This window comes from Fusarium fujikuroi, chromosome FFUJ_chr03 (assembly GCF_900079805.1).
Source record: "Fusarium fujikuroi IMI 58289 draft genome, chromosome FFUJ_chr03".
In the NCBI taxonomy this organism is placed as follows: domain Eukaryota; kingdom Fungi; phylum Ascomycota; class Sordariomycetes; order Hypocreales; family Nectriaceae; genus Fusarium; species Fusarium fujikuroi.
Window position 1 is genome coordinate 3985694 of NC_036624.1, and position 23790 is coordinate 4009483.

Genomic DNA, 23790 nt, shown 5'->3' on the forward strand with positions numbered 1-23790 from the left:
TACAAGAGATGAGATGCTCATGACCATTGACATCCATTTCTGGGGCGGAATTTAGAGGGTGGTTGCAGCACTCTGTGGGTTCCTGCATTAGAGGAGTGGCGCTAGGAACACTGTCTCACGGAGCGCTTAGTGTTGTATCAGATTTTGTGCAAGGAAGATGAAGCCAATCAAATGAATCATGCGAGCCCTGGATAAAGTCACAATGGCGCAGTGCTGATCCAAGATGAATTTCTGGAATTCATTGGTTATTACAACTTGGCCTTCGAGACAAATGTTCCGTCTTTTGATGTAGAGCCAACATGATTCAGACGCCTCGGAGAACGCTGCAGCTGTAGAATGCAAGAAATAAGCTTCAAGATACTGTATAGTAACATTGAAAATATCTATATGCCGCATACCAGGTTACACATAAGGCGAAACAAGACATGTCTTGGCCTTCTATCAAGGGTCTGGAAGACAACCGACAATCCCTGGCTCAACGTTTATGCAAACTTTTCCAGTGAGGTAAGGGCGGACAAAGGCTTCTGAGCCCCTGCATAAAAGGGTTGTAGGCTTGCACAAGTCCTTGTGTCCTAGCCGTCGGCCTCCAAACAGCAGGCGGGCCAGGGAGACTAGAGGCTACCTACCGTATTAGGTAGTAACGCAGCACCAACTTCCGCCCGGGCCAGTTACCTTACCTCTCTCTAATCAAGGGCATAGGATCCCTATGACACCCTGACTTCGCCTCTCATCAACTATCCCTGATCAACATGCACCAAGCATCGATCCTCATATGCCGCGTTCTAAGGTGAGGCCAACTAGACACAGTGGAAGGACACTCGAGCAACACAGCGTTGGATATTGCTTCGACAACCATTCCGATTCTTCATGCGTTGTAGAAGCCTTATCGAGCTGTCATGCAACAGATCAGCAAGCTTAAAGATACAACCTGTATCAAAACCTCGACAAACTGTTCGCTAGACTTGGCGCCGCAGAAGTACCCCCCCCCCCCTCTTTCAAGCAGCCACTCAGAAGTCAAAACATGCCTGTCGATTGATGGGTGTGGCGGAATCCACTTTGGACGACCGAGATGAAGAGAGGGTGAAAGGACAGTGTTCGACTGGTCCACACCTTGTTTCCGACCACCATTTGGCCACTGGTATTTCGGGTTTGATGCCAGGAACCATACGTTCTTCCTAAAGCGGTCTGATCTCGGAGCACCTTTGCTTCTCGGGCAGCGGTTCTCTTGAGAACTCAGAGAAAGCCTCACTAAACTCTTATTGTTGAGGGCTAAACTCGGCGGTCGGAGACCACAGTACGAAAATGAAATGGTGACATCTACCGTGCTCCTAGTCATGGACCACTGTCCGTGACCCAGATTCAATGGTGATCCAACAGCCATCTTTCAAGGATGATATGGGTCTCGGATCCACGGACTCAGAAACGTCCATGGGTGGTCCACCGACTTTGAAAGACCGGGGCAGCGACATGGCTTCCCCCAGCTTTGATGGACCATCTGCTAAGGCCGCACACTTCATCCCATGTTTGTTGCCTTTACTGGAACCCCCTTGGACCCAGAATGGTCGACCTCCTGGATGATCTGGTACGTAATCTCCGTACAGGAGTTGATGCTCTTTGTGCGGATGGACATCAGTATTAATATGCGACCATCCTGCGGCCTCGAACTCGACTTTTCTTCTCTTTCTTCTTCAGCCCAACAAGCCATTTCTAAGCTGCCAGTTTCAGAAACTTTTGACCTCGGTCGTCCATTCTTTCACCACTTTCGATATATCAACATATTTTTAAGCTTATAGCTTCAGACTTTCATTACCAACTTTCAACCAATTCTTCAAGATGCGTTACTCTACTGCCGCCGCTGCTCTCCTGGCCTCTGGTGCCATGGCCACCGAGGTCTCCAAGGTCTACGAGACCAAGCGAGTTACCATCACCTCTTGCGGTCCTGAGGTCACCAACTGCCCTGCTCGATCTACTGTCACCAGCAACACCGTTTACCCTGTCCCTCCCCAGGTCACCTCTGCCGAGCAGGGCAGCGAGACCACCGAGGAGGTCCCTGAGGTTCCCGAGACCACTGAGGCTCCCTTGACCACCTCTACTATCTACTCTACCAACATCAGGACTATCACCTCTTGCGGTCCCGAGGTTCCTGACTGCCCCGCCCGATCTGGTACTCCCGTCGTTGTCACCGAGACCATTGCTGTCTCCACCACCATCTGCCCTGTTGAGCCTACCGGTGGAAGCGAGAAGCCTGGAAAGCCTGAGCAACCCGGCAAGCCTGAGAAGCCCAGCCAGCCCGGTTACGAGCAGCCTCCCGCTCCTCCTGCTGAGACCAAGCCCGCTGAGACTCAGCCAGGCTACGAGCAGCCTCCTTCCCCTCCCGCTGAGACCAAGCCCGGCTCTGAGCAGCCTCCCGCTCCTCCTGCCGAGACCAAGCCTGCTCAGCCTAGCAAGCCCGTCGTCCCCGGACAGCCCCAGAACCCCGGTAACGGCACTGTCCCTCACCCTCCCGTCTACCCCAACCCTCCTGCTACTCAGAGTGGTGAGAAGCCCGTCGTCCCTCCCACTCCTGTTCCCGTTCCCAGCAACCCCGGCAACCCTGAGCAGTGCATTCCCTCTCAGTCTGTGACTGCCATCACCAAGGAGTACACCACTGTCCTCACCAGCGTTGAGTACTCTACCATCCAGGTTCCTTGCCCTACTGGCACCACTCCCGGCAACCCTAGCAACCCCGGCCAGCCTGGCCAGCCTGAGTCTCCTACTGGACCTGCTGTTCCCCCTCCTGCCACCACCCCCATTGGCGGCGGTAACCAGACGTGAGTATCTTAATATCCCGACTTTTGAGCAATTTACTGACTTTCGCTAAGCGTTCCTACTCCTCCTGCCGTTACTGCTGGCGCTGCTACCTTCGCCGGCTCTGCTTTCTTCGCTGCTGTTGCTGGTCTCGCCGCTTTCATCCTGGTCTAAAACTATTCCCCTTTCTCTTAGCATCTGTTGAAGCCTGCAGGCTATGGCAACTTATGAACTCTTGTGTGTTTAATGGTCTTGCTGGAATGTATAGTACTCGAGTAGACTTTTGAATACATTGCTTTTTTTTGGCTTACTTCTATGTACTTATATATATCTGATTCGCAGTCTGGGATATGCGATTGGAACTTATTTGCTATTGTTTAATTCTGACATGATATCCCTCTATCGCAATCTTTGAGAACTATGTGATTCAACTTGCTCACAACTCGTGTTATGAGTGTCGTTGTTATTGGAGCGGACACTAGTTGACGCCAAGGAGTATTATCAAGCCACCCGATTTTCGACCCCAGCAAATCTGGGGTGAAGGGTTCGCCAATGCACATGCTCCACCCATCTAATTTCCCAACCTTGACCACTTGGGGTCTGAAGCAACGGCGTCGATTATCCAAATGGGAACACGCAAGTTGCCAAATGTCGCTTCAGGGAGCTCGTCTTCCATGCATCTCGATCGAACAGGAAGATCGCTCGGTCTCGATTTTGCGTAGCATGTGATTTGGGTCAGATGGTTTGCTTGACATGGATTCTTGAAGGGGAGTTCATTTCATTTGCACAAGGTGAGTGTATCTGGTGTTTGCTGACTCGGAACTGGAATTGGACTGAGGAGATGAGCAAAGAAGTCGGTTTTCATACAAATCTGTTCAGAGAGTCGGTTCAATGAGCATGCTAGCAAGACAGTGAAGCCGTTTGGTGCGTGTTACTCGTAGTATTTCGGCGTTTTCTGAAAACTGTATTATATGCTCCGTGCCACTCGGATAAAATGGTAACATTCAAGGTAGGGTATCACTACCATGGAGTTTGGTAGCACGGTATGGAGTAAGTGTTCTCTATAACACAATGGTAGTCGAGAACTGGCACCTACCCTGCACTCTCAACTCTTGAACATCCGTCGGGCCATTCTTCCGTTACGTATTAAAATGAAGATGTAATGGATTATTATACACCAACCTCTTCCCCTATCTTATGGTTTCTTATGGTTGATAGAGTATTCGTGACAGTTGCCCCGTTCCCGTTGGTTATCTCATGTAATACATGCCTGGAGCATACCGTACTGTGCTTGTATAAGATGAAACGAACACCTAATAGCTCTGTATTTCTGAATACCTGACTTTCGCAGTAAATACTTGTAAGTGCTAGCCCTCAAGGACCAACTGCGTAAGTGCCTGACCTCAGTTAAACTCCTTTGTTTTAAGTAAGGTAGTCAGGTAAGACGGATGTCTTCGGATTAGCACAGGTAACCAATTCCCCCGCATAATAAGAATGGATGAGTGCCTTTGGATTCCTGGAGAAGTTGGGGAAACTCGACGCCACAACAAGAGTACGTATCGCCGATATCACAACCTCAAGTGCCTCAAGTGAGAAAAGGTCTAAGGCGTTCAAGCCCGCCCCTTTCAGAATGGGCTTGACGAGTGTGTTAAAGACCCTTTATTAGTTCTTAGCTAATCTTTATTGGAGCTTGGATTTGCAAACTCAAGAAAGGAAACTTGAACTCGACATTGATAGGAATATGCTCAGAACAGCTTGGAACATTGTTATCTTGTGATATGGTGTTATTAAGTTTAAATTTAGCCATTCTGATGATATGGGATATTTTATAAGTCTTCACCTGCCTAGTCTCGATTCGTGTAAAGGATTAGAGTGCGCGGAAACAAGAAGGAAACACACTCTGTACGTTGCCTGGGCCCTGCTTTGAGAACATTGAATAGGTACTGAGAGAGCCTTGCATTATGTGACTACAACAACGAAATCCATCTCGTAATCGTGAGATCTAACTTTGGCATTTACTGTGGGCCAAGTCACGATGTATTCAACGCCCTCTGCCCCGAGCGTGAATCACGAATGCCACAGTCAAGGTATGACCTGCCACAAAGTCAATTCGCAAAGGATAAAGAGCAGCCAGAAGCTACACACGTCTTATCAATAGTGGAGGCATTTAAGGAAACTGCTTCCCCTGGGCTTTGAATCCATCGTTATTTCGTTGTTCAATATTCATCTGCTCTGACACGTTCGTTCTGCAAACACACTTATCCATCCGTACACCCTATCGAGTATACACTTACGACTTCAGAATGACTTCAGATGATATCGCTGTTGTCGAAGAAGCAAACAATTCCAACTCTCAAGACGAGAATAAAATCTCTCTTGCCGCGAGCAACTGGAGGAGGAATACCCTCGTCTCGGAAGCTATCGAGGATGAGGTCTTTGGCACTGTTGGCGAAGGCGGAGCAGGCCCCAACTATCGCGGCGTATGTAGCCCTGTTTACCATGATTTATGGCGCTAATATATGCATAGCTTTCGTGGATAAGTACCATCGCCGTCATGACGAAAACCCAGGTCGGTCTCGGTGTCCTCGCTATTCCCAAAACGTTCCATACACTCGGACTTATCCCCGGCGTCTTTTGCCTCATAGCCATCGGCGGTATGACATCTTGGTCGGGTTACATTGTCGGTACTTTCAAGCTTAAACACAAAGAAGTGTATACCATAGATGATGCTGGAAAAGTGATGTTTGGCAGGGTTGGCCGCGAAATCTTTGCTGTCATCTTAATGCTGAGTAAACATTTTAACCCTCCCCTATAGGTACTAAGGCTACTACTAATATTATACAGATTGGGTCTTTGTCTCTGCATCAGCCATGCTGGGTATCTCGGTTGCGCTCAATGCTGTATCAGAGAACGCCCTTTGCACCTGGGCTTTTGTCATTTTCGCCGCTGTCAGCACGGGTCTCCTAGCCAGTATCCGAACTCTGGGCAAGATTGGATGGATTGCATGGGTCGGCATTGCCGGCATCATGACCGCCATCTTCTCTGTTACCATCGCTGTTGGAGTCGAGAAGGGGAATAATCCTGCGGTTACTGAGGGAAACTCTACGACGTTCGGGCTCTTCAACGCCCCTCCATTTGCCGATGGCATGGCGGCAGTCTCTAGCCACATCTTTGCCTACGCCGGCGTGCCCGCCTACTTTCCCATCATCGCCGAGATGCAGGATCAGGAGCATTACACATCAGCGCTTATCTGGTCGCAGAGTATTATGACTGCTGTCTACGTTGTGATTGGTGTTGTCATGTACTGCTTCGTCGGCTCCGAGATTGCATCTCCTGCTCTGGGTTCTGCAGGTCCCGTCATGAAGAAGGTCAGCTACGGATTTGCTCTGCCCGGCCTTTTAGTCAGTGCCATGATTGTCACCCACGTAAGACTTGCCAAAACCCAGCATATCGTCATTTGATTATTAACAACAGCCATAGTTACCAGCAAAATTCATCTTCCTTCGTATCCTCCGCGGCTCTGAGCACCTCCACCGCAACAGTCTCATTCACTGGGGTGCATGGCTTGGCTGCATTGGCGGAATAACTATTCTCGCCTACATCATAGCCAGCGCTATTCCTGTGTTTGATCCTCTTGTGTCATTGATTGGGGCATCCTTCGGCGTCTTCCTTTGCTTCCAGCCCTACGGATGTATGTGGCTGCACGACAACTGGAAATTGAGGAGGCCTAGCCTCAGGTGGAAAGGGAAGATCGCCTGGAGCGTATTCATCATCATTATTGGCGCCTTCCTCACAATTGGCGGCACACATGGCTCTATAGAAGGCCTTATTTTTGCCACTAGACATGGATCTGGTAAAGCTTGGAGTTGTGCGGATAATTCCAATCCTCCGCCGCCTCCGCCCTCAAACTCGACAGCCAACACTACCTCAACGACGACTCCCTTATTATTAAGCATGGCTAGCTCTCTTTATACTCTGGATACTTAAGTATAAGTGGTCCTCTTTGCCTTCTTCTTAACCTGATAGTATAGATCATAAAATATCCTGTATGCGTATGGCTTGGAGCAAACTCTAGCATAGGCTAGTCGAGTGAGCAGTATACAGATAATGTCTCACTTGTCCAACTCTGGTTTCATTACAGAATGTGACTTTGGGAGCTTGCTTGCTGTCCTGGCGATAGGCAGGGGTTTTCCCGCAGTAAACGTGTCCTCTAAGTTACCTCATAGATTAGTAGGCTACAATTGAGTTTTGTGGTTGCCATGTAACACATATAAAATTGACTTTGTTCTCATCTACATAAATTTAAGCTTAACTAGATGCCAATGACCAATCATGTTTTCTCCGGCACTTGATGCTACTTGGCAGGGGTGCACCGATATTTAGGTTGGTGCGAGATTCCCGAATAGGCATCTCAAGATCTGCTGGGGTTTGGCCAAGACCTTGGCATGGCGACATGGATAACTATAGTACTTACACTCTTGGATAGATATTTAATGCTTTGTACAAACGTTGAACCCCCATCGTCGTCGAGAGTTAATAATAAAGCCCATTGCAAGACTCCCAATGGCCCCTTATACTAACATAGCTGGAATAACAACCCCAAATACGTCAAAACACAGCACATACTCAGCTAAACTGATTACCAAGAATACGCTCGGCAATACGGCTCTCACCGAGATCTGCAATCGTGGCGATACGGACATCGCTTACTGGCAGGCTCGTAGTTAAAACATCTCGGCCCTATAGCTTGGACTTTTGACAGAAACTGAGTTTTCGGCTTTGATCTTGGGCCGGTATGATAGCTGAGGAGATTAGTCTCTTCTCCAACTTCGCAATCTTGCTAGTAACGCCCAAACACTAAATGGATGTCTACATTTCCTCTTCCCCTGAGACACTGGGGGAAGATGGCAGGATAGTCTTTTGGCCTGGCTTGGTGCATATATCCAGCACGGAGATACGTCCTCTTCCGATTTGAATGCTGCACACTGCGAGATCTGTCTCCACACTGAGATTGGCGATTTCTGATAGACTTCGTGGTGGTGTTTGGAGGTTGGAGGATATCTTGGCGGGGGAAGGCCTATACGAGAACGTTGTGCGAGATCGGGCCGAGTATCAGCCACGGCCAATTGAGTTGGAGATGTTACATAGAATCTATATGCTACTATCATATTTTATTTCCTCTGGGGTCTTGTATTGGTAATTTTCCCCTCATAACGCCTCTTGAGGAGGAATGGCAACGTGGCATTGCAGTTGGAGAGACTCGATTGCAGTTGGAGGGCGGAACTGCCTGTTGGAGAATTCGATCGAGAGGCTTAGTGGTACATATGCTCTAAAGCTTAGATATAGTTTCACCATCGATTGCAGTATTTTATTAATGGTTGTAGGATTGGTAGGTCAGGGCCGGTTGAAGCTGCGCAGACTGCTTTAGCATCGGTCTAACGCTGATATGGTACTATTCAGTACATGAAACTTGTATACATGGAATATATTAGTACCTACAATAGGTTCATGTCTCAGCTGTGGGTAATTGGTAGAAGGTATATCTTTATCTGCGGCGGAATTCGACCGTTTGTCGTCACAGAGGTCTATTCTCAGTGAGCTCGAGAGTAACAGGGCCTCCAGAGTGTTCACTAAGAGGACAAGAAACAATGACGTTCGTTGAAGACTATGATTAGGTAAGGAAAGTTGAAACGGAAGTATGAGTTTCTGGTCGCACTCGGATCGGAGCTATAAAACGGCCAGGCTGCATCTAACCCACTGGTACGGACACGGAGTCGGACCAAGTGGCATGCATCTTACTCCGTACGGAACACAGTCAGATAAACAAATAGCCTGGAGCTAATAAATGAAAAGACTTCACTAGTAGACGGTTTTCCTACCAATAAACCAAGCCTCGTCAGATTCTTAAGCTTCGTGTTCAAGAATCTGACCAGTTCAAACCGCGTGGCCCGCACCACGAAAGAATGCGGAGAGAGGGCATCTTACGATAAACCTTTGTGATTATATGCACTGTCGGGAGGGAATTGGGCTGAACTACGAATCATCACGCGTACACGTGTTGAAGTCAGCGAGGTTTAAATTGCTGGAGTGGATGGTAAGATAATAGTTTGGTGGATTATGGAAAATGGGCTGGCGGTTAGATAGCTGTTTCAACCTGGACTGCAATTCAGCAGGTAGATATATCGCAGAGACGATGTATTGTTTCAAGGACCAATTTACTGTAAATTACAATGCAGAGCTTGTAGAGCTGAATATGCAACGCGAGCTTCGTACACAAGGCACACATGTCAGCAGAAGCAGGAGAGTGAGTCGCCATTGTTGAGCTGATGGCTCCAGCTGCTGATGGGTGTAAGCCGGGTCAATTACACGAATCTTACAGGAAATAAAGAAAAATATGCCTAAAGGTAAATTGACATTAGTCCCATTCGTCATTATCCTAAAATTGTGTCGTTGAAGAAAATGTGACGCAAGCCAGGCTGTAAAGTCAAGGATATTCTCTCCAAGCCTCCATGAGCAAAACTGAAAGAGAAAGCGATTCGAGAGGAAAAAAGGGCTGAATGACGCATCATTCACTAACGGATCAGAGTCCTACGCGGCGCTCATTCCCGTGGCCGAGATGATGATTGGTCGGATCGTGGCGATCAATCTCACTCGGACTCGCTTCTCGCACTTTGACTTTTTAGCGTGCGTGGTTCTACCGCTATCTTTATCTTTGGGTCCTGATGTGATAGGCTGAGCTCCCCCGTTGATCATTCCTTTGGATTGATCCTTGCTTTCTATCTGGCAGGGGAATTATTATTATTATTATTATTTGTTTTTGATGCTGTTTCAGTTGTCAGCTTCAGAGGACATTGTCACAAAAAGATACTGAATGGGGGCATATTAATTCGCTTTCCTGTGGTGTAGTATAGTCCTAAGGATCTTGAGTGTTGCTGTGTAAGCCAATATGCGATTCGTATATTCTCACAGACCTTGATAGACGCCAAAGGTACCGGCAATACCACCCAGAGTGTGGATCTACATGCGGCTTTGTTAATGCTGACACTGCCCCGTTTTTGAGGCTGATGCTATGCTATCCCATCCACTAAAGATGCCCATGATCCTACGTCTTATTGGTCTTAATGGCCCTTCGCGCGAAAAAAAGAGCGAGGGCGACAGCAAGCCTACCGCTGTTTAGCGTTTGCTTAGCAGATGAGCCTCCTTGTGTTTTAGTGCGACACGATCAAATGCACTGCATTCATTCATTGCTAGTCCGTGTCTGCAGTTTGAGGATCCGAGTCCGACATTATCGCTGTCATAGCCATTCTCACATATCACATCACATCAAATCAGATCAAATCTGCATGTTTCTGCAGCTCTCATCATGTCTATATCAATGGCCCATCCTCCCCTCCAACAACCTTCTTTTCTCACCATCATTCACACATCAGCATCTACATTCCTGCAATCTTATCTACTGTCTTCCACAAAGCTTAGGAACACATAAGCTTACCTTTATCCGGTCGAGAGCAAATACAAATACACCACTCGCTTCTCCTTTAACTATCCCGACTTACACGCTTATATCGACTTACAAATCAATACACGTCAACCAGCAATATGCCCTACAATTACACCATCAGGCCCGAGGATGCTTTCGGCTCCGATTCGCCCTGTAACTTGGATACTTGCCCCGTTGACTGGAGTATCTACAGCTACCGACCATCTCTTGCTGCCAACATTGTCTTCGTCGTTCTCTTCAGTCTCATTGGTCTTGTTCACGCATATCTTGGCTTCCGATGGAAGAGCTGGGGTTTCATGACTGGTATGCTTCTTGGCTGCGTCTCTGAGATTGTTGGCTATGTCGGTCGTATCATGATGTGGTACAACCCCTTCTCTTTCAACGCTTTCATGATCCAAATTGGTAAGTCTTGACCCTTCTCACACAATTTTACAGTCTGAATCTAACAGCTTGTTTTAGTCTGCCTCACAATCGCTCCCGTCTTCTATACCGCTTCCATATATGTCACCCTCTCCAAGACAATCAACTTCTTCGGCCCCGAACTCTCTCGCTTCAAGCCTGCATTGTTCTACTGGATCTTTATCCCCTTCGACATCGTCTGCCTCATCCTCCAGGCTGCTGGTGGTGCCATGTCTACCGAGTCTGATAGCAATGTTGGTGTTGATGTCTCTATGGCCGGTCTTGTCCTCCAGGTTGTTGTCCTTGTCGTCTTCATCGCTGCATTCTCCGATTACATGATTCGATACTGGCGATCTGGTCATGCCAAGGCCTTCGGCTGGCGCGAGACTGCCTTCTTTGCTGGTCTCTCTAGTGCCATTATCCTTGTCCTCACTCGATGCATCTATCGTGTTGCTGAGCTCCGTGAGGGTTATGACGGTGACCTGATCAAGCACGAGGTCCCTTTCATCATTCTTGAGGGTATTGTCATCGTTCTTGCTGCTGTTGCCCTCTGCTTCGGCCACCCTGGTCTTGTCTTCAACAAGCCTCAAGTCACCACTTCTATCTCTCAGGTTGAGAAGGGCGTTGCTTCCGGTTCTGAAAGCAACAACTAAGCTATCAGTAACTCGTACTCCGAAAAATTTGGGGCTTCTGGTCTATGATTGTCGAAGATGTTTTCCTTTGTTCAGCGGATAGCGATGTGGTTGTCACGTTTGATTTTGATTCCCTCTTGTTTGTGTTTGGACTCGATAGAAATGGAATATTGGATACCTTGTAGCTCTGGCGATATATGGACTTGCCATCGAGCTTTAGATGAGTTACTGAAAGATTTCAGAATGGGACAGATGGATGGTATATGCCATATGATTAGAAAGCTTGGAATAGAAATACTTTGAACAATCTTTTGTTTTATATCAGTCCGTAACCCAGGGAACGAACAAGGTCGGCTCTACTTCTCATTAAACCCTCTCGATGATATAGCTTGATTGGTTGTCTGAAAGTGCAACTTCTGGTTGAATGTCAACCAATTGGCTTGGATGCCACGAGCCAGGATAGAATAGCGAATGGCATTGGTACATATTGGACACACAGCGCAGCCTGCATTTGAGATTGGCCAATGATAGTGGGCCAGAGTTACCTATCAGGCTTTGCAGACTTGCACATTTTCTTATACGCTCTTAACGAGAACACCAAGTTCGAGTATCATGGCAATGACTACCTATGATATCTTCGTGCCTCATTCGCTTGGTTCCGCAACAGGAAGCTCATGCCATGGATGATAAGATAAGCCCCACTACTAACGGCATCAGGTGCGGATTGAATGCAGATGACGACCAACCAAAGCAAACACCACATGACCCCAACCTAACCCGTTTATTACTGTCGTTGATCTCTCGACTTATTTAACTTTGCATTCATTAGTCACCGCTTTCTCGACTCCTTCACCATCTCTTCAACAGATGCTCGCTCTCTTTCGCATCTCTTCACGCCGAGCATCGCCTTTCAGAGCCTCAATTGATACTACCCCGCGTCTATTCGCAGCTTCATTCTCGACTTCTTCGTCCATCATGGCACCTCCTCAAGAAGCTCTCGACTTTATTGAGTTCGTCAATGAGTCGCCAACCCGTCGGTCACCTCAATTTCACCATAATCTCAATACCTGCTAACTTCCCACAGCTTATCACGCTGTTCAGTCTGCCTCGACTCGCTTCGAAAAGGCCGGTTTCAAGCTCATCCGTGAGCGCGACTCTTGGGCTTCCACCCTCCGACCTGGCGGCAAATACTACCTCACCCGCAATGCTTCGACTATCGTAGCCTTCACTATCGGTCGAAAGTGGCGCCCTGGAAACCCTGTCGCCATCATTGGAGCCCATACTGACTCTCCCTGCCTTCGACTGAAGCCCGTATCTAAGAAGAGCAACGTTGGTTACCTCCAGATCGGCGTTGAGACATATGGCGGCGGTATCTGGACCTCTTGGTTCGATCGCGACTTGAGTATTGCCGGCCGTGTCCTGGTCAAGGAGGGCGACAACTTTGTTTCAAAGCTCGTCAAGGTTGACAAGCCTTTGGTCAGAATCCCTACCCTAGCCATCCATCTCCACCGGCAGACCAACTTCGACCCCAACAAGGAGACTGAGCTTTTCCCCATTGCAGGACTTGTTGCAGCTGAGCTGAACAAGGGGACAAAGGATGAGAAGCCCGAGGAGAAGAAGGATGACAATGAGGAGGATGAAGAGTTCAGGCCTCTCAAGGTCATGGCTGAGAGACACCACCCTCAGGTCCTTGACGTTATTGCAGCTGAGGCGGGAGTCGAGGTTTCTGCGATTATAGACTTTGAGCTGGTTCTCTACGATACTCAAAAGTCATGCATTGGTGGCCTTAGCGACGAGTTTATCTTTTCCCCTCGTCTCGATAACCTTGGCATGACATACTGCTCAGTAGAGGGACTTATCGAGTCCGTCAAGGATGAGTCCTCACTTGAGGAAGATAGCACCATCCGATTGATCGTTTGCTTTGATCACGAAGAGATTGGCTCGACCTCGGCTCAGGGTGCCAACTCCAACCTGTTGCCATCGGTCATCCGCCGTCTCTCTGTTCTTCCTGGAAAGGACACTGCTAGTGAAGGTAGCTATGAGGCTGTCCACCACGACAACGAGGAGGCCACAGCATACGAGCAGACTCTATCACGATCTTTCCTCGTATCTGCTGATATGGCCCACTCTGTGCATCCCAACTATGCTGGCAAATACGAGTCTTCGCATCAGCCAGCCATGAACGGCGGAACTGTTATCAAGATCAACGCCAACCAGCGATACGCCACCAACTCCCCTGGAATAGTGCTCCTTCAGGAGTGTGCTCGCACAGTCGGTGTTCCTCTTCAGCTCTTTGTCGTCCGCAACGATTCGCCCTGCGGTAGCACCATCGGACCCGGTCTCGCTGCCGCCCTTGGCATGAGGACTCTGGACCTCGGCAACCCGCAGCTCAGTATGCACAGCATTCGTGAGACGGGAGGTACTGCCGATGTCGCATACGGTATCAAGCTGTTCAAGGGATTCTTTGAGAACTATGGATCCCTGGAGCCCAAGATTCTCATCGATTAAGCATTAGAAGTGGAGCATTATGACGTTGGGTATCATTGGAGTTGGGTGTAGAAGCGAGGAGTGGATGAATGAATGAATGAATGCATGCTTGGCAACATTGCAGCCATAGGTTGGGCGTAGTCTCACTTGTATATCGCTTGTTGATAAATGAGCAATGTCACTTTATCATTGAAACTGGGCTTGGATATACCCTTGTGAAAGAATATATCCAGACATTGCAACCCCAGTCCGTGCAATGTAACTCCTCTATAACGCCTTAGGATATCTCTGATGAATCTTATCCAGATGAGAACACACTTATGTCTCAATACCGCCCATGATCGTCAAATCAAATAATGCTTTCCAAGCAAATGCCTTTCCATCGTACAGATCTCGCTTCACATGCCCGCCATGTCCCGCTCAAAAAGCAAGAGAGCCATCAAGAACTCCTCAACATCATCTCATCTTTCCCTTTTTTTTTGTTAAATATTCCGATATCTCATCAACTTTGCTCCTCATCTTCCTCCTCCATGATCTCCGTCTGCTGTGAATCTATCGAGTCTCTTCGCGATCTTGTCTCTGACTCTTCCTCTTGCTTAGACACGCTGGCGGACTCGGGGCTTTGTACGCGGACGACACGTGGTGACTCGCGGGGGAACGGTCGTTGTTGTAGTTCGGAGAGGGGCACGGTTGTTTGGCCTGTGCGGACTTTGTAATTTGCGAGGGATAGACGGAGACGAAGTGTTTCTGCTCTCTGTAGGATATTAGCATACATATGTAAGTGGGGAGGGCGTGAAGAACTGACTTGTCTTATTTGTTGGCGTGTAAGTGTTGTAGTCTGCTGTGTAGGTTGCACTGTCGTAGGAACTGCAGCTGTATCATGTTCGGTTGCAGCAGTGGCCCATGAATTATCGTTGGCAGACGTGTCGAAGACAGAGCTAACATCAGGACTGGCACTCCTCTCAGACGCGTCCTATACAGTCAATGTTAGGTACAAGTCCCTTTCCCATCATGTTATCTTGTAAGTAATAGAGCATACCTCATCACGTCCCAGACACGCCTTCTTAGCAGCAGGCGCGCTACCCTCAATATCGAGCAACCTCTTCCTCCCCTCGATAGCCATCTTTACAGGACTATGGCCCAATGCAGGCTTGAATAAGTTCTTTGGTGCAGCAAGCGCGTTAGAATCCAAGGGAGCGAGGGCGCGTCGCTTCGTAGGTGACGATGTAGAGGATGATGTAGCTGATTGCTCCATTGCAAGCTGAAGCACTGTTTATGTATACACGAGAGACGGAGAAACGAAAGTATGAACAAGATAGAGCTTAAAGTTTGTAGGCTTTAGTCGCGTGTCAATCAATGCGTGTTAGTGGGAGGACGTTGGGATGGGAAATGGTAAAGTAGAGTAAAGTGAAGTGGTGGTTTTGTTAAAGGGACACGGGCGATAAGATAAGGTGGGGTGGCTTTTTGGATTGGAGAAAACGGAAAATGGGATGGGATAGCTTGGTCTAAATGGCGTCGTTCCTGGTCAACGAAACATGACAACAGTAAATATTATGCAAGGACATCAACACTTTGAAACAGGCTATTGTTCTTCAATTCTTTATATTCAATTATTGATATCAATGTCTCTCTTTCTCCCTCAGAACTACTGGCGCTTATTGATATCTCATCCCCCACTAGTAACAAACCCCAGAAGGTATATCATTAGACAGAGCACTCATCGTCTAATTGACCTCACCCGTCACGTCTGTAACCCTAGCCCAGCCTCTTACGCCCGACACGGTCGCGCTTTATATCCCTGTCTCAAATCTTAGCCAACCTCGCCTATATTTACTTACTTCTTGAAACGGTCTAGCGCAACTTACATAATCTTCCCCAGCCGTCAACACTGCAGATTCACGTGCTGTGTCGGCGGGGTCCATCGTTCTATCCCTAAGACGGCCTAGCGTTTGTGCCTCCGGAGACGGGAGGCGCGTGCCTTGCGGGGCATGATTCCCGGTGCGGCCCGGATGCAGGAACGGGTGTTGGCCGGACCTTAAGTCAATCTTGACCGACATAACGAGCGAATACATGCACATATATAGAACTGTCAAAGTAGCAAAATGCTGGGTATCATTTGCTCAGAGTCCATGTCTATGAATCTCATAAGCCCTAGCCACTAATTCCGACTTTGCAAAAAAAGAAGCGTCTGATAGCTTCAACTAGAAACACTAAAACAACCACAACGCGCTTCGAATAACATCATAAACCAACATCATGCATTACAAACAAAGCCTCCTGCCAATCGAACTCCTGTGTATCCTCTGCCAAATCACACCCTGCCTTTCGTCCTTGGTCCAGAACAAAGCGCCCTCCATGATGTTTTCAGCCACGTCCACCTTTTACTGCCGTCACCTGGCTTCCATCCGCATCCCTAAAGTGTTATCCAAAACAAAATGCAATTAACAACAACTACCACGGGTCGTGGTGACAAAACAAAAACAAAACATATCATTTGTGGGGTATATCTTCCGGACCTGAAAGCCCCAATTACCGGCCGATTTGTGGTGGCTAGGTAACCAATCCGTCTGTTGTATAATGCCGTTCAACGGCTGCGATTATTATGAAGTTGCCATATAGTAATGTTGGCTAGTGTCGAATTGGAAAGGTTTCGAGAAGTCCATCTTCACATCTTCCCAGTCTGGTTCTTGCAACGAGGGCGGGTCGAACAACGCTGAGGGGTCAATGCCCATCACACCGCTTGCGTCCAAAGTGTTGGTCATGTTCAGGAGCAGATCGGTATCCATGTTATGCCAGTCCACATTCACGTCGATGGCTGCACCTTCTGGAAGATCGCTGTTGGGCTCGCTGCTGCCAGTGTCCTTGACCGAGTCAGGTGTATCTCTGGGCGTCAAGTAGCTGAGAGCGTTGAGGTCATAGTAGGGGTTATCGTAAAATCCGTGCCCGCGCTCAACTCCCAGGTTGTTCACCAGCATCTCCGTGTCGATAGTCGCATTGGCCCAAGGATCAACGGCAGTCGATTCAACCGGCTTGATATCCGCCATCTTGGGGGTTGTACCAGCTTTGAGGCCGGCCTTGTCTTGGGGTTTGCCCATACTGCTGGCCGATCGCTTCATGCCGGCATCGGTAATAGACACAGGAGTTGCCGCCATAGTGACAGGTGTCTGGCCTTGCTTGGAGTTGGTCAAGCTCATTGCAGCAGCTTCTGTCCCTGGTTCTCGCTTGATTGTTCCATCAGGCTCGAGTCCAAGGGCCAAGGCCAGGTTCTCCTGAGCAAACTTGAGAGGATCTTCTCGAGGCTTCGTGTGCTCCTCGTAGACATGCTGTTGAAGAGCCTGCTCAGTGCTATAACCAGCGGTTGAAAACTCGCACTCGGGTTCCTTGCAGAGAAAGACTGGCTTAGGCGGCAACTGCGTTTCGGACGTCCTTCGGAGCTCAGGGGATCCTTTCTTGCTAAGTTTAGGTGAAGGCGTAGCGCCCTGGGGTGTCTGTCCAGTCTTTTGCTTCTTGCGTCCTGTCGGTAGCTGCAGGTTGAGCTCCTTCGACGGTGCGACATAAGTCGGGTTGCCATGAGGAGGTAACTGAAAGGGGGGCCGAGCGCTTGTAGGAGCTTCTGGGGCCCGTGAGCCTTTATTGCCTCCCTTGGGAGTATTCTGAGCTTGAGAGTTCCGGCGACCGTTTTCCGCATTGGCAGGAGCTGCTTGTCCTCCCGGGGGTTGAGTCGGCTGATCAGGTTGAGGTTGAGATTGCTGCTGTTGAGAGAATGGCTGTTGTGGTTGGGCAGCCTGTGCATTCTGATTTTGGGGTGTGGCTTGTCTGTTAGCATTATTCAGGCCTCTGGCATACACGCTCGCAGCGAGATCCTTCGCCATGCTCTCCAGCATATTTCGAGCCTGATCGATTTCCACGGCTCGCATCGTGAACACGTTTTTAGGCACAGACATCTTCTCGCCATCAGAGAACTGCTTAAGAATCCTCCATCGCTATTCTGCGTTAGTGCGTGCCATCCATGATAGAGTTGAACGTAGACTTACAGTTCGGAAAAACATCTTCGCTCTTTGGTCATCTCGCGTGAGACCATACCATCTGCTCAAACCACGGCCGATCTTGCTCATATCGACCACAATTTTCTTGAGCTTCTCAGCTGTCTCCTGGTATTCCTGCTGTGACATCGGAATCTCAGGATCGTTCTCTTTCACAGATTGTCGTTGCTCTTCTTGTCCTAGTGACTTGAGACGCGCCAGTATCTCGCTTCCACCTTGAGGAGGAATCTGGCCTGTCTTGTTCATCTGTGCCCTCATCATCGCCTCGTATTTGGCTCGCTGCTCCGGTGTGAGCTGTGCAATTTGCTGAGGAGTCAACACTCTTGGGCCTTGTGCCTGCTGTGGCTGGTTGGGCTGTGACACTGGTCTCGCAGGCGCTGCCTTTGCGGCTTCGGGTACGTCGATGGCATCGTCGTTACTCGGGCGCTTGAGATTTTTCGGGGCGGATGCTGGCGATGGGTTTGGAGGCTGTGCTCGGTTGTTGGCAGGCTGAGGGCGAGCATTTCGTGCTTGCTCTGGAGTCGCGCTTGGCTGTTTCTGAGCCGCCTGTTGAGCAGCATTGTTCGGTCCCATGTTGTTGGCTCCTGGCATGTTCTGGGCCTGAGGAGGTTGGTTTGGCTGGGGCGGTTGTTGAAGCTGCATTTGCGTCGGGGGAACACCCATCTGTGTCTGCATACCTTGCTGGCCTTGACCGTTACGGGCTTGCGCCATATGAGCCTGGGCTTGTTGGTTTCGCATTTGCTGCGCTTGCTGGTTCATCCAAGAACTCCTCTTCATCTGGAGAATTGCATTGCGCAATTGTTCATCGGACGCTTGAGTGAACTGAGGTCTATTCCGAAGTGTCGCTATTTCGTGCGGAGAAACCTGCAGGATGTGTGCTGGTATATTGACAGGCATCTGTGGTCGTCCTGCTTGGAGGGGATTGGGTCCAGGTCCACCTGGAGCTTGCATGCCAGGGTTGACATTGTTTTGTCCTGGCTGCTGCGGTTGTTGACCTTGCTGTTGAGGTGAAAGCTGCTGTCCTGGCTGGCCGGGTTGCTGCTGTTGCATGGCACTAGCGCGTCGCTGAAGGGCGAGTTGGAACTGCCTTTGTTGAACAGCTGCCAGTTGCGTCCGTAGTTGCTGAGGAATGTTGTTCTGCTGAAGCCAGATCTTGAGCTGTCCCCATTTCTTAACCTCTGGGGGAATCTGAGTCTGGAGCTGGGAGAGGACTTGAGGAGGTAAATCCATAGAGTCCATCATGGCCAGCTGCTGGTTCGGGGCCAGCCGAGGCATCTGCATTTGCTGCGGGTTGCCATTCATAGGCATTCCATTTTGCGACTGCTGCATGTTGACTGGCATTTGTCCAGCACCGTTAGGGTTCATCTGGTTCATCTGGCTTGGAGGTCGGTTCCCCATTTGCCCCGGAGGAAGCTGTCCACCATTATTTAGACCCATTTGCTCATTGCGCTTTGACTGCCAACGCTGCATTACCTCATTCAACTTATCCGGAGTCAGACCGCTCACGATCTGACGTTGCTCTTGCGGTAGACTTGCCAGCATGTTCTGGAAAGTTTGGTTGTTAGGCCGCTGTGCCCCTTGGTTGAATCGCTGGTCGCCGAACTGAACACCGCCCTGTCCAGCGCCCTGGTTCATGTTGCCAGGCCGAGAAACAGGTGTGTTAAGGGTGTTCATTGCAGGACTTTGGGAAGGCTGCATGTTGGCGGCCATGCCTGCCTGATTTTGCATCTGCTTCATCTGCTGTGCCTGCAGTTGTGCCTGTGACTGCTGCGAGACTTGGTTCATCTTCATTTGCTGAAGATTCATGTTCTGCTGCTGTTGTTGCGGCGGTCGCTGGCCTTGATTGGGACCCTGCTGATTGGGTGCGTTCTGGCCCATCGGTTGGGGCGTCGCGTTTCGATTCGGTCCGGCGCTGGCAGGTACTACCATCTGACCGGCTTGCTGAGCCATCAAACCATTCATCTGCTGTTTCTCGATGCTATCCATGTTGGGTGCGAAAGAGTTATAGTCGTTATTGCCCTGATTGCCATTCATCATACCATGCTGTTGCTGCCCTTGTTGAGAGATCTGAGCTTGCTGCTGGCGAAGTCCTTGCTGACTTGCCTGCTGTTGCATCATGGGTGCTTGATTGTTGTTGGGATTCTGTGCCATCCCTTGCGGCTGCTGGCCTTGTTGAATTCTGGCCATGTTCGCTTTAAGAACTTGGAAGGCTTGGTTCTGATAAAACCACATCAGAGGATCTTTACCCTGTGCAGTGAGTTCGTTCATCTGCGTGGGGGTTATCCTCTGAGAAAGCTGCATTCGGGTGTTTTGTTTCTGCTGATCTGAGGCAGTGTTAAACATCTTTTGCGCAAGCTCGCTAACCTTTACTCTGTCTTGTTGCGAAAGCCGTGCCATGTCAGACGGGAATGAAGTTGGTTGAGGTCGGTTCTGACCTCCAGCCATACCTACCATCTGCTGGCCTGGACCCATCCCACGACCAGCTTGGTTCGGCATGCCCATGTTCATTCCGGCATTCATCGACATTTGTTGTTGTGCTTGGTTCATCTGGCCACCTTGCATCGGGTGCTGCATAGACTGGAAGCCTTGCTGCGGGCCTTGGCCCATGCCGCGTCCCATCTGCATGTTCATCATCGCTTGGGCTTGTGCTTGTGCCTGCGCTTGAGCGCTGACATTGATACTGTTCTGGAGTGTGGGTTCATTGGCCTGGCGTCTCTTAAAGAATTCCATGATCTTATTACCCATCTCCTGATCGTAAATTTCCTGTGATGGTTGTGAGTAACGTGTCAAGAGGAAGAAATTTAGGGTTCAGAAAAGGGAAAATCAAAAGAGTGCGTACCTTTGTAGCAGATTTGTGAAATGCTTCACGCTCAAAGTTGCAGCCCCATTCAGCCCCCTTCATGTAGTCCCCTCCGTTCATGGCTAGAGAAATATTGGTTATCCTTTGACAAGTCAGCAAGGTTCGTAGCAGAGTTTTAAGTAGGGCCATACAAGTTCATGGTCTTACCCATGCGATCACTGATGGCTACATTGGCTTGCCAACATATGCCAGTGAATGGCTGTGTATGTTGGACAAGGTTTTGGTACACTATCTGCTGCAGCTGATTGGGGGTCGGCTTGCGCATCGGCTGCTGCATCATCTGCCCGGCCCCAGCCATGTGCTGCATATTGGCCGCCATGGCCGCTTTCAAGTTGAGGGAACAAGACCCAAGCTAGCAAGCAGTAGATATCTCGACTGATAAGATAATTTCGTCGTTAGAGAAGTAAGTGGGCCAAGGTGAGGTCGCGAAGGTAAAAGCTGAAGTAGATCACGAGATCAAAAATGTACAAAAGTATGTCGGGCAAGGCGGTGCAAAGTTATTGGCGGGGGGTCCGTTTGGACAGTGGTTGACGAACGAGGCCGAGGTTGCGTCAAAGGAGCCTACGAAAACACAAGGCGATCCATAAAAAGGCGGTCGTTTGTGCAACCAGGCAGTTGTTCACCCTTGAAATTGGCCAAAAATGAAATATGTTACGCGTGTCGAAATCTGTTCAAGTATCGGGTTTTCGTCGAATGTTGCCGTGCATTCAGTGCCAAAGCCTGGTGGAATTTGTGACGTCGCGAACGAAGCGTTTAGGTAGTTGGCGGCGGCAGAATTACTCTCGTCAAGTATTAAAGAAATTTGTCTTTCGCACGGGGCGAACAGGCGGTGGAAGACTGCCAGGCGAGGCGTGATTCAGTCAAGGTTTTATCGTCAAGACTGGCGGAGCGGATCGACTCGCGGTATTCGAGGATGGTGATGGGCGATGGGTGAAGCGTCTAGAAAATGCAAAGTAACCAAATAAAGTCGAATAAGAAAAAGAAGGATCGACAAGGTGGATGCGATGGTCGTCGAGCAAACAAACGGCAAATACCGTCAGAGCTGAAACCCAGCGAGAGGAGAGGAGAGGAGAGAAGGAAGAAAGAGTCGAGTTCACCGATCGACCTAGGGCGGTGATGGTCAACGGTTTTGGTGTTGTTTTGGTGAAAAAGGTCGCAAGCGCCTCGAGTTGGGGGTTCCAAGATGGCAGCAGGCACCTCAGCAAGACCTAGGTAGGTAAGTAGTGAGGTGGGTGTGGACTGTGGAATTTGGGCGGCGCCGGGCCACTAGCATTACCTTACCTTGCCTTGCCTTACTACCAAGGGACCCTGGTCGCCCAAGCCATCCCGGTCAAGTCTGGTGTAGTGTATGGGATGTATCTGATACCTTTTCCACTCTGTCAATCTGCTGTAGGTTTGATAGGCCAGAGGAGATACAGGGTCAGGGCGACTGCCGAGTTGGAGCAATTCACTTTTATGGAACTGACTGGACTGGACTGAACTGCTGAGCTTGACTGGGAATGACGACGACTTGATCTCGATACTGATGACGGTAGCAGTGAGTCAAGTCAATCACTGCATTTCAAGAGGCTTCAGAAGCTCAGAAGCAGCAGAGGCCATGAATACAGACGAAGAGATAAGAAAAAATGGCCATGTGATGGATGATACAGAAGTGGCAGCGAGAATTCCTCTTTGGGGTGGATGCTCATCACTGACGGGAGTGAATGATCCAATATCAACAAGGCCCTGCTTCCAAGGGACCTGTCGCTGAAGGGAGCAACAAAACCTGTGTCCTTGAACTGAACTGTCAAAAATAACTAATCTAGATACCTACTGCATAATACTATACCTACCCGAGTCTTTTTGTCTCTTAGGATAAAGGTCTCACCTTTTCTTGTCTCTCCTCGCCTCTTCCTGTCCTGTCCTCACGGTTACGGCACTGTCGCCAAAACGAATTCCAGGCACGAGTCCACTATCAAACTCTAACCCCAAGAGCGCCCCCATGTGTACCCTCAACCCCGTAGATCCCTTCTCTTCATTCACCAAATGTTTCAAACATTCAGCTCTCTTGTCCCATCTCCATCTTCCTTCTCGCTCACACGTGCATATCGAGAGGAGCAGCTCATCAACCACGTAGACAGAAAAGAGGTTGATGGAACTTCCAAGGTCATGGTGGATAAGGCAGAGTCGCACTAGAGCCAAGAGACGACGGGGGGCATGGACAAGCGTCGGCAGGGCGCCTGGGCCTGAGCCTAGAGGGAGGCTATCCCTGAGCTGGACTGGCTCCGTTGGTGTGCGGTACCAGTACCTGACCGTCTGTCTCTTGTCTCTGTCTCTCTCTCTCCAAGAGGACAGAACCAAGAGAGAGAACCCTGAGGCTTTGGGGGAAATCTCACACTGCACAGCCTTGGAGATGGCCTCGTCCAGGTACGTAACCATACCGCCATCTGAGCCATGCATGTCGACTGCCTGCTGCTGCCGCTTCTTTCAGGTGTATGCGGCATTCATTCTCAGCTTACAACCTGTTTCTCTTCAACGTCTGCTGTCTGTTTCACAGATGTTCAGCCCAGTGTGGCATGTAGGTTTTTTGTGGGCGACCCCTCCAACTCATCGCCCTCTACCTAGGCCTAGGTATTTCCCTTGAGCATCCATATCCACCAAAGGTTGAGGCGTCGGTCGCATGAGCTAATGGGCGGCGTCTATCCGTCGTTGGACGGCCGCTAGAATCATTTCTCCAAATCAATGGACGGAACGGTACAGCAAGCAGAGTGCGATGAAAGTCTCTGCCGTGCGTGCTGTTGCGTGCTTGTGCTGTGTTGTCTCTCCTACCCACGGATACCTGTGGTGTCTGGGGTTGGCGACAGTTGAAACGAATGCCACCGAGCATCAGAGTAACGACCCTTGATCTCAACGGTGCACGGTCTAGCAGAACGTTTTGCAACAATGTTTAAAAAAAAACCCCATGGCATTGCTCAATTTCAATTCATAAACTCTCTCTCCCTCTCGNCTCATNTACTATACGTACTACTACTCTCTCTACTCTCTACCTTAACCTCGTACCTACCTACTACCTACTTACTACTACGTACGTACGTACGGTAC

The 23790-nt window shown here is 49.4% G+C and overlaps 7 protein-coding genes; 4 read left to right on the forward strand and 3 right to left on the reverse strand.

Annotated features, from left to right (window-relative positions):
* Nucleotides 1–1833: 1833 nt before the first annotated feature.
* Nucleotides 1834–2961, forward strand: FFUJ_03329 (uncharacterized protein; the record flags this gene model as incomplete). XM_023575165.1 has 2 exons in its annotated part: nucleotides 1834–2810; nucleotides 2862–2961. The coding sequence occupies 2 exons, from the start codon at nucleotides 1834–1836 to the stop codon at nucleotides 2959–2961; spliced, it is 1077 nt and encodes a 358-aa protein (XP_023428391.1).
* Nucleotides 2962–5090: 2129 nt separating this feature from the next.
* FFUJ_03330 (related to neutral amino acid permease) lies at nucleotides 5091–6774 on the forward strand (the record flags this gene model as incomplete). XM_023575166.1 has 4 exons in its annotated part: nucleotides 5091–5267; nucleotides 5315–5576; nucleotides 5632–6212; nucleotides 6268–6774. The coding sequence occupies 4 exons, from the start codon at nucleotides 5091–5093 to the stop codon at nucleotides 6772–6774; spliced, it is 1527 nt and encodes a 508-aa protein (XP_023428392.1).
* A 3612-nt stretch (nucleotides 6775–10386) lies between these two features.
* On the forward strand, nucleotides 10387–11340 carry FFUJ_03331 (related to YER185w, Rta1p; the record flags this gene model as incomplete). XM_023575167.1 has 2 exons in its annotated part: nucleotides 10387–10690; nucleotides 10748–11340. 2 exons carry the CDS (start codon nucleotides 10387–10389, stop codon nucleotides 11338–11340), a joined length of 897 nt encoding a protein of 298 aa, XP_023428393.1.
* A 954-nt stretch (nucleotides 11341–12294) lies between these two features.
* FFUJ_03332 (probable aspartyl aminopeptidase) lies at nucleotides 12295–13827 on the forward strand (the record flags this gene model as incomplete). XM_023575168.1 has 2 exons in its annotated part: nucleotides 12295–12352; nucleotides 12404–13827. 2 exons carry the CDS (start codon nucleotides 12295–12297, stop codon nucleotides 13825–13827), a joined length of 1482 nt encoding a protein of 493 aa, XP_023428394.1.
* Nucleotides 13828–14308: 481 nt separating this feature from the next.
* On the reverse strand, nucleotides 14309–15061 carry FFUJ_03333 (uncharacterized protein; the record flags this gene model as incomplete). XM_023575169.1 has 3 exons in its annotated part: nucleotides 14309–14560; nucleotides 14612–14779; nucleotides 14846–15061. The coding sequence occupies 3 exons, from the start codon at nucleotides 15059–15061 to the stop codon at nucleotides 14309–14311; spliced, it is 636 nt and encodes a 211-aa protein (XP_023428395.1).
* Nucleotides 15062–16406: 1345 nt separating this feature from the next.
* On the reverse strand, nucleotides 16407–21028 carry FFUJ_03334 (uncharacterized protein; the record flags this gene model as incomplete). XM_023575170.1 has 4 exons in its annotated part: nucleotides 16407–17789; nucleotides 17841–20612; nucleotides 20689–20791; nucleotides 20841–21028. The coding sequence occupies 4 exons, from the start codon at nucleotides 21026–21028 to the stop codon at nucleotides 16407–16409; spliced, it is 4446 nt and encodes a 1481-aa protein (XP_023428396.1).
* Nucleotides 21029–22572: 1544 nt separating this feature from the next.
* FFUJ_03335 (uncharacterized protein) lies at nucleotides 22573–23148 on the reverse strand (the record flags this gene model as incomplete). The annotated part of the gene is made up of 1 exon (XM_023575171.1): nucleotides 22573–23148. One exon carries the CDS (start codon nucleotides 23146–23148, stop codon nucleotides 22573–22575), a length of 576 nt encoding a protein of 191 aa, XP_023428397.1.
* Nucleotides 23149–23790: the final 642 nt, after the last annotated feature.